Raw genomic sequence first — 14,596 nt, forward strand, 5'->3', positions numbered from 1 at the left:
TACAAAGTTCATTTCCTGAGTTAAGTGCATCTACCTATATAATGCTACAGCAAGGACAGAGCTGCAACTATTTTCTGCTGATCACTTCTACATGTTCATAGGGCAGTCAATGACTGCAACATAATATAATTACTTTTAGAAAATTCTAGTAGCATTCAGTTTAGTTAGTTGACTGGATACAGAAACAGCTATATGGAAATATGAGCACGCTGCCCTGGATTGAAAATTTGGCGAGACAAAGCTAGGGAGCCCCATCTGCATCCAACTACATATAAGACAGAGACTACTCAGGGAGATGCTGAGATACTAGTTGTCTCAGAACTGTCCAGGAAAAAAAAACTGAGCATCTTCCATGTTCCATCATTTCCAAAAAAGTTTACTTAAAAAGCTTCTTGGTAAAAATAAACTTAAACTTCTGATAAATGTAAAAGAATCTGATGACGCTATGGTGGAATATTAATAATAATGAATTATCCTGATGATGCTATGGTAGAATATTAATAATAATTATTACAACACTCTGACCTTCTTCAATAACTCCTGTTACATGTGTGGAAGCAAATAACCTTTGCGTTACTACGCCCAGTTCAAGCTGGTATGAACTAGCTGAAAGTACTGCTTCATTTTCTAAACTATTCTCAAATCTGAAAACCCTAAACTTTACTGAATCTTTATGATCATAATAGTAAGATAGTAGTCCACCTAGCACCAAGGATCTCAATCAGCAAAGGTAAAATATTAATTATTTTAGGTGTCTTAAATCTTGCATCTGAAGTAATTCGCTTAATGCATAGGCCTAAAAAGAGAATTTAAAATCAGTCAGTAAGTATGTATAACCTATAGCACATACAGGAGTAGAGATTATTCTAGAGCAAAACTAAAATTTTCTACTGAGAATATTTTTTATTCAGAATTCTCCAAGAACAGAAGGTGATAATGTTTGTCCACAGAGAGAGGTAAAATAACTCAGATAAAGAAGTCTTCTCTGATAGTCTAGAATTGTTTTCCTAAATCTACTTTGGGGCATATATCTCTGCAAATTCAGAAGTCATATGGTAACTGTATATAATGTGATCAGACTTTTTGAACTGTTGAGGCTTTTCTGAAATTGGAAATATCTAAAAATGTGAAAGAGGAATGCTTTCTAAAATAATTATCTATAGGAATTATCAATTTAGTTTTAAATTGACTGACAAAGTCAGACAATCTTAAAAAAATAAATAAATAAATAAAAATAAAGGAGGGAGAAAAAAGATCCTGATTACCAGTTTTTGCTCCAAATAAAACTAAATCCAAATCCTTACAGGCTGTTCACAGTTTAGTATTTTACTTACAAAAACAAATGCTGCATTACTTTGTTTTATATGTGATATATTAGAAGTTCTCAGAGACTAGATTAGAAAACTCTCCCATACATTCCCTTACTATTATCAGAATATTTTTCTGGAAAAATAATGCAAATTTATTCTATCAATCACAATAAAAGTTTATTAATAATACCAACACCAAAGTATATATTAATGACTGGTATCTCTTACTAGCACTTTGGAAAGAGAGAAAATCAGCACAGTCTGACCCAAGCCACACTCGCATTCCTCTGGGTCTCTCTATGCAGTCCAGCTACTTCAGCTGTCACACAAAATGCATTATTTCCCTCTTTATAGGGTTCTATGGGAGGGATATGGAAAAGAGAATTTCTTTCTCACAGAGCCATGGATTTACAATCGAGAATACAAAGGGCATATCCTTGTAATTACTAATCTCTCCATATTCCTGAGTGCTCAGTTTTGAATAGCTCGGATTAGCAAGGCCTAGTAGAACCATCATCTGAAATACTCTTTTTCATTTTATCCATCTATCTGGACACAAATTATTACTTTCCCCTATATTTTCTACAGTGTAAAAGCTCTCCTCCTGACATTTCAAGTTTAAAATTCAAGTAAAATTTAATAAACTTGAACTTCTCAATTGTTTTATTCATCTTATAGTCACCATCTGCTATGTATGGACCACAGAGATGCAACTGTTGCATTCACTTGTTCACAGTTTGCCAAAAATAAAGTTTATAAGTTGGAAAGAGTTGAAGCTAGAAAATCTCTTGCTTTGGTGAACCAGACATACATTTAGACTTCCTTCCATGGAAAAGACAGTGGTAAGAGTCGAGCTCTATGGAAGATATAACTCTCTTAAAAGGCTTTTAAACACTGCACATAACAACTTCAGACTCCATTGATTTGCTGACCTCTACGTACTACCCACAGACCTCTGCTGGAATATTTTGCCATTAAAAATTAAAGTTCAGCTTAAAGTCCATATTTCTAAATAGTTTATCAGCTGGGATTTATCAACCAGAATTCAAACTCTGTATTACTATTCCTCTTTGGGAAATCCCAAATAAATACCAACATAACATACAATAAATAGTAAACAAAACAACATTTTTTCATTGTAAACTGTTACATTTTTTTTACAGTGCTGCCAATGGATAATGATACTAAATCATTATCAATTTGTAAAAGATAAAAAATATGGATACTTTCTCTGCATTTATGCATAGAGACACCTGCAATTGTACAAACTCATAATAACTGGAAATATTATTGAAGTAACAATTATGAATAAAGAATACTCATGAAAAAAATTGTAATTCATCCTTTGAAAGCCTCTCACTTTCTCAAATGCTTCCTTTGACCTGTTAAAATTCTTTGTAAAGTATCCCTTTTAAATGCCAGAGAAATGAATAGTTAGCACACACTCACTATAGCTTTTTATATAAACTGAACAGTGCTAATTCATACTCCACATTTTTCTTCATAAATAACTTTAGCTGGAATCTGTTCAATAGAAATATGTGAGGAAACCAGCTACATGATCCTTAGATTATTTTTATTCAGCTACTTTTTAAAAGCTTCCTGTTGAATAGATGGAAAAATCTTAATAGGAACAGATCTATAAAAGTAATTTCTTGCTTTTCACAAGGAAAGGATTTTTCACACTACTCTGAAAAATCACAGAGGGGAAAACAAGTAGCAATACTACTAAATTTTCTGGCAAGTCAGAAGAAATGGCAAGATAAGTTTAGAGGTTGTGCTTCTACGAAGCAAATTCTGAGGTTATCACTTATAAGAGTGCCCAAGCACAGTCTGAAAATTTCTATTTGAGATAACCGTATTTTTAGAGAAAATCTCATTTCCTCTCATTGTTCTCTCTAAGGTAAAAAATAAAAAATAAAAACAAAGTAAAAAAATAAAGCAGAATCACATTTTTTCTTGAGCAAAAAGCCTAGCACAAGTTCCATTGATTAGAGACACACTCAGTACGTATGAATATCTACGAAACAGATCAAATACTAAGAGTTTTCCTTTCAATTATCTTGTTTTCATACATAATTCACTAAGATTGTCATCTTCAATCCAGATAGTATCAATGAGGAAATTAAAAGAAAATATATTTCTCTGTGGAGTCTTACTGTTTAATTGTTTAGTCAAAAAAAAAAATCTACTCATTTTGATGCGTAAACTAGAGGGCAAGTAGTAGCAGTTACGGATTAAGTGCCATAGTCATTTAATTATACAAGATTATTCTCTTTCTCTATTTAACAGTTATTTTTCTTAAATATGACCACTTCTTAGCAAAGATGAAACACCTTTCTAATACTTAAAGTCTAACCTTGCATTTTTGCTCAACAGCAGTTAGCAGACAACTCAATTGTCATTTGTGATTCACATTAGCTCCCTGCTGTTATATCACACAACTGATTAATGTGTGTGGAAGGAAGAGAGTAGGAGGTCAGCAGCTACTATATATTTATCAAATATTTTATTTCATTTTCCAATAATTCTAACAATTTATCTTCCTCCTGTGAACTATTTATTTTATGGGCTCTGCAAAGATGCTCGGGTTTGATTTGCTAAACTACTTTTATTTAGAGTGATTAATAATTACAGCATTCCCAAATTTCTTTTTCTTCCACAAGACATGTTGCCATGGATCTTTTACAAGATACTTTTTTTCTGCTGCTGATTGTTATGAAAACACACCCTAAAATCAGTCTTAAGGTATGGTTCATAACTTCAGGCTATTCAGATAGCAAAAATGTGATCCAAGTGCCAGCCACATATAACAATATTCTGATTTATGTTTATATAACAATATTCTGATTTCTACAGTTTATGTTAGGATTTATAAAAAAAAACAATGCAGTACAGCTGCAAGGTTATTGTTCAATTGCGATTTTATATTACTAGAAAATATATTCCTAGTTCCTTTAAAGTAATAAATAATGACCTAAAAATTATAAAGGCACTAGCATTTAGTTTAAAATCTAAGTTGGATCTATTTTAATACAGATTGCAATTGTAAAAAACTCTCCACATTATATGTCTATTGACCTAATGCATTTCCCAAGCTGTACAAACGCCTGTTGGAATAAACATGCTGTGGTCTCTTTTGGCAGAAAGAGTTACAAAGGTTTAAGTGCTATAATCTGTCCTCATTAGCATGTAATGAGGCACAAATGGAGCAGCCATATAGAGGATATTAGCTGGTACTGCATCCATACAGTGTGTGTTTCAGTGAACTTTTTACCTAAGAATAGTTCTAATCAGCACCGTGAGCTGAGCACCCATTACTGATGTTACATGAGTGAGCTCCTAGAAAATGCCTTTCAGCTTAGTTTCACCCACAGTGATTCAGTTCATGCGCTCCAGGACTGCAGTGCGATAAAAACAAAAGTGCAGTAATTGGGGATGATTGGAAGAGATGCCTTAGAAACATGCTGTTGCTATGATCTACAAGCCTAATGCAATGCCCCTCTCATACATACCTTAAACAAAAGAAGTAGGAGTTGATAGGGAAGAGATATGATTCAGGGAAAAATAATACACCATTTGTGCAATCTCATATTGCTGTGTCTCTCTCTAAGAAATCTATGCAATTTAAAAAGAACAATATCTCCCAAACATGGCTTCATCTGTACAATTTCTAGGGCATGATTCCCAAGGGTTTAAAGACCTGCCTGGAGTTTTGAAGAGAACTACACCTTTAGTCAACATAGTCTATGAGCAGAAAAGCAATAGGAGGTAACCATCGTGCTGCTTCTGATGTGCTGCTACTACTTCCATCAGAAGCAAAGATCACGTCTGGAGTTGGGTGAGAAGAGTTTCAGAAGCAGAGGTAGAAATCAAATGAGAGGGGATAGATCCCATGTTACTATCTTTCCTCCCTTCTTAACCATCCTGCTAAAGAAGACTTTTAGGAAAGGAATATGAAATCCCAAAGGTGGCTCCTTTTCACTTAATACATCATGCAATACATGTTAATCCACAATTTAGCTGAACTGTTCCTTATTTTATTTGTTCAACTGGCATTTTCAGGTAACTGATGCAAATAACTATATGGTACTTTTTGCTCCCACTGAGATTTGCAAAACAACCAGGCACTGACAACTGAACAGGATAATTGTTATCAACAGAAATGTTAGTTCTACATGCTATATTACAAATTACAGGACTGTAATGACGTAGGAGAGAAAAAAAAAAGACATAGTTGATTTTCAGAATTCAGAATGAATTTGAAAGCTTGCAGCTACTGATAAATAACATCCTGTGATTTAGCCTGTGCTCTCTAGGAGCCTCTAACAGAAGGAAAAAAAAAAAAAGAAAAAGAAAAAGAAAAAGAAAAAGAAAAAGAAAAAAGAGCAGCAGAAATATATTTTAGAACTATTTTCAAAGTAAAATACAAATTAAAAAGTACATTCCTGCATCTTGTACCATGTCTACTGCTGCATGCTTGTTTTCTTTGCCTTTGAGATTCATTATATTGCTACAGGCTAGTCTGGATAAGACAAGCTGAAATAAGAATACATCAATTCTCTCATGAAATAAAAAAAGGAAGAAACTCTTGACTAGCTGATGATCACAGTGCATGTTTCCTCTGTTTTTTTCTCCCTGAACTAGCTTTTAGCTAACTTATTTCAATTGATTTGACAGTCTTCATTAGGATGAAATGCTTTCTGAAACTTGTGTTTGTGGAGAGGGGGAACAAAGCTGGGCAGTCTCCAACATCAATACTGCTGTTGTCATGCAGAACAAAACAGAACTTTGAGAGACTTTTCAAAACAAGAGAATAAGTAATGTGGCACAAGGGACATTGCAAATCACAGAATCACAGAATGGTTAAGGTTGGGAAGGGATCTCTACAGATGATCTAGTCCAACGCTCCTAAATCTGAAATCTCCCTGAAGTTAATTTAAGCACAGTACTATGCAACTGGTTATGTAAGTAGCACAATCAATATAGATTTTAATGACTGCAGGGAAATTTAGAAACATATTCTCTCAGCAGTGTCAACTCCCAGCACAGGTTCTCAGGCTAGACTAAAGGCTCAGGACACTGACAAGGCACATACATCTAGAATTTAGACTGATTGCTTTCATTATGACATTTGGCAAAAAAAACCCTGAATTCAAAGCTGGGTTGAGACTGACCAAATTGTAAGATAAGGTTGGAGGTGTTAATTACAGGCAGCATTAGGTTATTCTGCTTTCAGTAATGCTTGACAGTATCCTCCTTTGAAAAAAAAAATGGGTTTAATTACCTAAATACTCATAAGGGTACTCCTGTTTACCAAGCTTTAGCAACCACAAAAGGCAGGAATCCTTCTGAGCTAAACACATCCTCACAGCCTTTTCAGGCTTCTATTATACCAGCTGATCTAATTTCTATTAATATACACAGGGGTTAGAAAATAAACCTGCATCTGGCTAATCTCCTTCCATTTCAGTGAAGTCCTTCTCATTTCTGGAGTGGTAATGAGTAGATTTCAGAGTGTTCAGGGCCTGGATTAGAAAGAATATTTAACTAATGATGCTAAATGTCTCACCACATGAATCATTGCTACTCCTTATAATCTGGTTGATGTTAGCACAGAATTATTATATTGTCGTGTTTCTCTGAGCTGAAGTATATTGCTGTAGCCATGACATTACTTATTCATGCAAATTAAAAATTGTCATTATTGTCAGAAGACACAAACTATGCACAGTCGACAGTCAAACAGGATTTATCACAATCGCTAGTTATAGAAGCAGGAACACAAGACACTATTGTTTGATAAAAGGCTGTGCAATATATTTAATCATATTTCTTAAAGACCAGTTGCTAGATGAAATATAACAAATTTCTGGTGAATCCTCATGTATTTAATCAGAGTACAAGAGTACAGAGTACAAGAGTACAGAGTTACAAGAGTACAGAGTTACTTTTGACTAGAGAAACTAGATGCTCTCTATTTTCGGCTATTTTGAAGACAATCTCAAGTCTGTAATATATGAAATGAATATGAATATGAAGTGCAAATGCACTTAAACTACATTGTAATCCATTGAAAATTCTACCTTCTTGAAGATCTAAGCTCAAGCCTCTTTGCAGTTCTGTACATGCAGTAATTACTGCTATCTATGTCTTGGGTAAGTCAGTCATATTAATTAGTGTTCCAACAAGAATTCAGAGCTGAATTCCTAGCCATTTAGAAGACATAACCAAAGTGTTTACGACATGGGAGACACAGAGCATACAAAAAGGAATATTAAAAACTTTTATTCCACAATGAACAGACAACCAAGCAATGAAACAACTGTCTTAGCTAAACTAGATCTTCCTATGTAGTTCAGGATTCCACTCACTACATACTCTCAGCACTGTCCTTTTAATAGTAAGAATACTGATCGGAATGAGAAGGGTTTTTATCTGTAAAGCTATGGCACCATGGCTTCCTTCTGTTCCTCCTCGCACTAAACAAGGATGACCTCTAGAATCCTCATTTTCGTGTCAGGAAATACTCATATTAATTCTTACAGTTTTCTGCATTTTGAGCAGATAAACTCTACTTTCAACTCCATTAATATTTGTCAAACACTCACTGGGCAGGAAAAAGAGCTAAGAGAACCATGTGCCAGAGGTATCATCCTTTCTTCATTAACGGAGATGCTATTCTTCTACTCAACAAATTCAGTTCTTCTTCTTCTGATCCTAAAAGAGAACCTTCTCCTATTTTATTTAAATATTTTTACATTTCTATAACCTCACAATTCAGTGTTTGCTACAACATTTCCTAATACCAATTTCAGGTTCTGAGTTAATACAGCTTGCCTCATTCTTCAGAATGTAACATATAATGAGATCTTCCTAATGCTACTTGTAAGAATTCATTTCTTGCAGCTGGTATGGTCAGGCACTGGCATCAAGGAAGTATGTCATAGTTTGATTTTTGATATAAGAGGTTGTTGTGCAATGAATCACTTTTAAAGGTCAATGGGATTTAGAAATTTTTGTTATTTGTCATCTAACATTTTTAAATGTCATCAATAGAAAACCAATCTAATGCTTCATGGGATATTTTAAGCAAGTAAAATTTCCAATCTAATATATCATTCAATTATTTCATTGTCATTTTTACTTAGGACAACTGATAAAAAACAGAACAGGTGAACTAGCTAGACTAAATGCTGAAAGCTTCACACACTTCAAAGCTCATCAAGAAAAGCAGTTAGAGAAGAAGCAGTGATAAAATCCAGTTGCTTTGCTATCTTTCCACACTTGATGGATCAATTTCTCTTTCTTTTCAGTTTTGGAGAAATACTAAAATATGGAGTTCCAAGTGGTAAACATAAACAAGGATGACTAACTACCTCACCATGCTCTTCATCTTGGAAGACAGAGAATTCAAGAGGTATTAAAGCAATCTCTGAAACCATGAAAAGCATGGTGAGATTGGTAGGGACTGATTACAAACTCTTGAAACTCAAAGCCAAGGAAGATGATGTATGCTAAAAGCACACAGCAATTTAAGAGCAGCCAAGACAATTCAGGAAAAACTCAGAACTGAAAAGCTCTGAAGGCAATGAAAGTATGGTATCCCACATAGACACTCCTGCTTTCTTCCACCTCTCTATTTCAGATCACCATCAGAGAGAGGTCATTGAGTTAAACCTTGATCTGGGCTGAGCTTATTGAACTCTTTATAGCTCTACCTGGAATTTTCAGAGTCCAGCAGACTTTTGTGTTCAAAATATATTGAAATGCAATCTGTTTGTTTGATGCTCATGTCCTTTGGTCTATTTCAAAAAAATATATTCCAAAAAAATAAGAGCTGAAATCAGCTAAGGCCTTAACCTTTTCTAGTCTAGAAGATAAATACTGAGGTCATGACCATTCAGCACTATTCAGAATTTATATGCAGACCTGCATTTAGCAGATTATTTGTCACTTGTCTAGACTTAAAAGCAATGTGTCTGTCTCTGTAGAATGTACAAGTGTGGCTGTTATGCAAGTACTCTACCTGATAATATTCCCATTCCTTTTAGATGGATTTTAAATGTAACCTGAAATCATGTACCGAACCGTGTAGGTAGGAAAAAGAGGAGGAAGGAATAAAAAAAGAAATAAGCCCATTTTGAAGATAATCAATTAAACCCGAACCAACAGATTTTTGATTTTTTTCCTTGTTTAGAAATACAAGTACATAGAGCTACTGTGAAGAGATTTAAAATCAATATTTGACTCTACTATTTGCAAAGCAGTAGCACTATACATTTTTCAAACACACGAAACACCTTAACTATGGATGATTTGGGAGAAATGGTGAAAAGTGACAGCAGTTAAAAAGTTTGAGTGTGATAGTATTAAACAGTTAGAAGTAGGAAAACAGAAGTTTTCATTTCCCATTTTTTTTGTAATAAACAAAAATATATAAGAAAAAAAAGATAAATTCACTTCTGTTATTCAAACACTGCATTGACCTTTATGGATTGTATTATAAACATGCAAGCTGTGGAGTGCACTCTAGTGGCCATATGCCTAACAAAAAATATATATATTTTCTGTTTAGAGACACACATTTGCAATGAGAAGAATTACTAGATTTGTTTCTTACAAAAAAGTTTTAGAAAATATATATGAATCAAATATATGAATGAAAATATATATGAATCAAATTTGAGGTCTTTACTGAAGTATTTATTGATTCATTACTTGCAAATGCATATTATTTACTATGTATATTGAAAAGAAAAGACTAGATTACAATTTGAGCCTAAACAAAAGCTATCATTTTAAAGGAACAAGGTAGAATGGGACAAGGGGGAAGCCAGAATTATCTTTCACATGTGGCTGAACCAGTCAGAAAGATAATTTATCCTACTTTATAGTGTTGCTGTTGCCAGCAGACATGGATAACATATGTTAAAAATCAATTATAAAGAATCATTATCTTTTATTATTTGGAATAACCCTTGTATCACTCTATTACAAAAAGCATTTTGTATATATGAAAGATATTTTAGTTGTACCAAATATTTAGCCTGAACACTTGCCTATTAATATTTCAACAGACTTGAGTTGTATCAGAAAGTCAAAAAAATATATATTATTTTCCATGTATTTCCTCCTCTTTTTTTTTTCTTTCTTATGTGAGGAGGGAAAGTGACTGTTATTAGAGGGAAGAAGACAAAAGGAGGTTTCCCTTGAAATAATGGAAATTTCTTTTGTCGCATATATTGAATAAACTCATCGGAAAGATTGATTTCTAGATCTTAAATCTAGTCAGAATCTAGGCAGAATTATTAATTTTTACAAGAAAGATACCTGAAAAACACATGCTATATAAACACATGTTTTATATATATATATATATAAAGTACTGAGGAAACTCAAGGGGGTAGGTGACACAACGCCTCATCAAATCGGCAGTTCAGGTCCTGAGGGGCAGTGGATACATGAGTTTGATATTACCTTTTTGCTAACTATCTAGCAAAAGTAGAAGCTGGCATCTCTATCCTGTCTACAGGACCTAAGTGACAGTCTGCTGACAGGTGCTGCCATGAAACTTCACCTGGATTTCCTCCCACTCTGTTAGTCTCTCCTGCTCTGCAGTCACTTGGGCCCTCCTGTTAAGACACACAAGGCCTTTTCTCCACTCATCAGGCAGTTTAGACCTCTGGGCTTTCCAACTTCTCTCCACTGAGGCCCATTTTGGATGTTTCAGAGATACACACTTCATAGAATCACGTGTGTAAGACAGGAAAAGTACTTCTGACATGCTCAATTGGCATTGCATTTGACCCTAAGACCATAAGATGCAAATATTGCCAGAAATGCAGAATTTCACGTGTTACTTAGTAACTAAGTAATCTCTCAAAAACAGATTACTAAACCTGACTCACTGACAATCTATACTAGGCGTTTATGTTTTTTGCTAAAAAAAAAAATCAGCTTTTGAAGCCTTACAAGGCTCTGTTTAAAATCTGAAGTTTTCACCAGGAAGATAATTACCATCACTAGGGCACTCCATGCAAAATTCAATACTCTTCTGATTTAAATTTTTGCCTATTAGTTCCTGTTGCGTGTTGATCAGAAGAACTGAGAGACCACCACTATATTTTCCATATATCTTAGCAAATGACAAAATTTCTTTTCCACTTTCTCTTTGACAAACTGAGTTCACAGAAATTCTTACCATTCATATGACAAGGCCTGCTTTTTTGGTCCCTCCATGAAATGGAAATCCTTTATGGATATCCTTTGATTTTCTTCCAGTATTTAAATACAATTCTCATCCTATGAAAACTAGATCCATGGATGACATTCTAATAGCAGTGCCAATATAATTTGCTTTCAGCTTGTATTTGACCATTCTATAGCATTCAAAGACCATGTTAGCCCTTTTTTTTAGTGTGACTGGCAGGCATTAAGTAAGATAATCTCTACAATTCATAATAGAGACAAAAAGTTCTTCCCCATGAACTATCTGGCATATAACCAGTTAATTCAGGCCACTCTGGAACAGCCCCCAGGTATATTATTTATTAGTCAACAATTCCAGTGTCTATTCTTCATCAACAAAATGTGTTTTGCAAGATTTTATCAAAAAAAAAAAAAATTGGAGAGAGGCAGTACCTCCTCAGTACCTCCTTCATCTTTCTCAGAGGGGATGCTCCCCACTTAAGTAAAAATTTCAGTGCCCCATACATTGCAAAATACAGAAATGTTACTATTTATTTTTATGCAATTTCCTATACTGAACTACAGAGTTAAAATGCACTTAATTTATTAGACAACAGAATACTTCAAATCTAGCTTTTCACCCCACTGATTTTCCTCAAACCACGAAATGATCCAAGATGATGCATTATCATATGGCCTCAGACAAAAAACTATTTTCCTCCAGATTTTGTGTTTCTTTCTTGCACCAGATTCCTTCCTTCTCCTTCCTTCTACCACAATGATCAATCTTTCTAAAGGTTTTGCAAATATCATTATCCAATTGTGAGTGCTAAAGACACACTCAGGATGCTACAGCTTAAAAACAAACAAACCCAACCCAGAACTGTATATGAATATTGTTACTCTAAAAATTTACAAATTGCTCATGGGTTTGATTTTTTTTTCCCACATAAACATGCTAACGTGCAAAATTCAGACGCTTTACCTTGCCCATTACTTGCTACTGGAAGAGGTAGTTTCCCAGTAAGTGTTTTAGATATATTTCTACAAAAATTTTCCTGCAGTAAAATTTTGTACACATCATTGCATTTGGCATATTTAAGGAAGCAGTTTACCAAAACAGATTTATTCTGTTGTGGGCAGTGCATAAGCTACTTGAAGTTTTTACAGAAATTAACCTTATCTGAGCTCCAAAACTAGAAGCAAATTTTAGCAGAAGATAATGAAAAACAAAGCAGAGAATAAAAGTGTACTTATTCAAATAGCATAAAGAAACTAGTTGTCTTTAAGCATTCATTTTAGTTCATATTATCGAGTTTAAATGAGATTTCACCAAGTAGTGAGGTTTATTACACAAAAAGTGATTGTGTGTAGTCATGTAATAAAATTGATTAATGCTGTGTGATAACAGCCAGACCAACAATAAAAATTACATTTCTTTTTCTTATTAATGCACTAAAGCAAAATTAAACATTTAGAGTAATCTTACCAGAGCTCTGCATTTCACACTTATCTTCCTTTCAGGTCGTGCAGGTATGCTGTTAATCTTTAAGGAAAACCACACTTTGCAACCTGAAGAACTCCCTCCTATGTTAAAGAGAATAAAACATTCTATAAATCATTTCATGAGGCAATCAATCCCACCTGCATTTAAATCAATGATAAATTTGATTTCGACCTGAACAGCCAGTCACTGCTCATATTGAGACAAAGTAAATCATGAACTACTTTAACTGCTTTTAACCGGCTGAATTATCTAATTCTTTCCTGTTTGGCTTCCAAATAGTAGTAAGATCAATATAGAAACAACTTGAATAAAAATAGCATTTTGGCTAATTTTCTCCTCAGAAAAGAACACTATTTCAAAATTTTAAATATTACTGATTCAAAGCTGCTTTCCATCAAGAAAGAGAACACTAAAAAACATTCAAAATTATAATTTTCATTAGAAATTTTTCTACCATAGATGCAAAACTACAAATTAATAATTAAACAGACTAGGATTTTCAGTTACAGAGAATCCATATGCATCCATACAATCACACACATGTTTGAACGTGTATTGATTTACACTGCAACACAATTTTGCATGAGGTTCTCCTATGAGATGTCCTGATTTCTACATATTGTGACAATAAACAAATGGAAAATAAGGAAATTAGGACTATCACTGTATATCTTATCTCAAGCTATTTTAATATCAAGGACTAGTGAGACCTTTGCTAGAAGAAGTCACAACAAATTCTAGAATCCCAGTTCTAGCTACAGGATAACTGTCACTTTCTCCCTTTTTATTTTCTCTTTCTCTGTTCCTCTTTCTCTAGTTTCCTCTCTCATACACACACACACAAATTTTACCAATGATAATGAATAAGAAGTCATTAAGTGGTTGGAATTTGTGTGAATGCTACAGTAAGGACCAGTAACAGGAAAGCAGCTACTACCATTAAACATGAGTTGGAGGCAGAAAATGCCTTTATCACACTAACAGTAATTTATAATCTTAGGCAACATTAAGCAAAATTAAATCCAAATTACACATTTGGTATTTTGTAGAATTAAATTCTGCCCAGTTAAAAAAATTGTTACACACATTCAGTCAAGCCACGTGTGTTTTGCAAAAGCACATCCACCACACAGACTTGAAGTTCTAATTTAGAGATATCTGCTAATAGTTTGTTCTAGTGTCTAATTACCAGCATTAGAAGACACTTACATCAAGCCTAATTTCTGATTTCTATTTGACTTGCTTCAGCTTTCATCAGAAAATTCTTGTTATGTCTTTATCTTTAAGAGATATGTCTGCATTTAGAGAATACTTAGGTATGTCAATTAAATTAACTCTTCCATCTTGTTCAGAGAAACTGGAGATTAAGCCCAAAGTTCCTCATCATAAGGTCTGTTCTCCACAATACAAATATTTTCCGTAGTCATTTTCTGCAGCCTCTCTAAATATGAAAAGGTTGCTCAGCACCTTTTAAAAATGCTTCCTTGCAGTATAAAAATTCTTAAGCTACATTTGCTCCCTAAGATATTTTTAATAGCCTCCTTAGTCTCTATGAAATTGCTGGAAGCACATTATCTTCAATTTTCTA

At 33.9% G+C, this 14,596-nt stretch overlaps 1 protein-coding gene across 1 annotated transcript in view; it reads right to left on the reverse strand.

Annotated features, from left to right (window-relative positions):
- Nucleotides 1–14,596, reverse strand: part of CFAP47 (cilia and flagella associated protein 47) — a 283,396-nt gene that overhangs the window by 98,719 nt on the left and 170,081 nt on the right. The window contains exon 51 of the mRNA XM_026047310.1: nucleotides 12,991–13,088. Coding sequence (XP_025903095.1) covers nucleotides 12,991–13,088 — 98 coding nt within the window. The remainder of the gene's footprint in view (nucleotides 1–12,990; nucleotides 13,089–14,596) is intronic.

The sequence above is a fragment of the Nothoprocta perdicaria genome, unplaced genomic scaffold, assembly GCF_003342845.1.
Source record: "Nothoprocta perdicaria isolate Ctin4 unplaced genomic scaffold, notPer1 scaffold_49, whole genome shotgun sequence".
Taxonomy (NCBI): domain Eukaryota; kingdom Metazoa; phylum Chordata; class Aves; order Tinamiformes; family Tinamidae; genus Nothoprocta; species Nothoprocta perdicaria.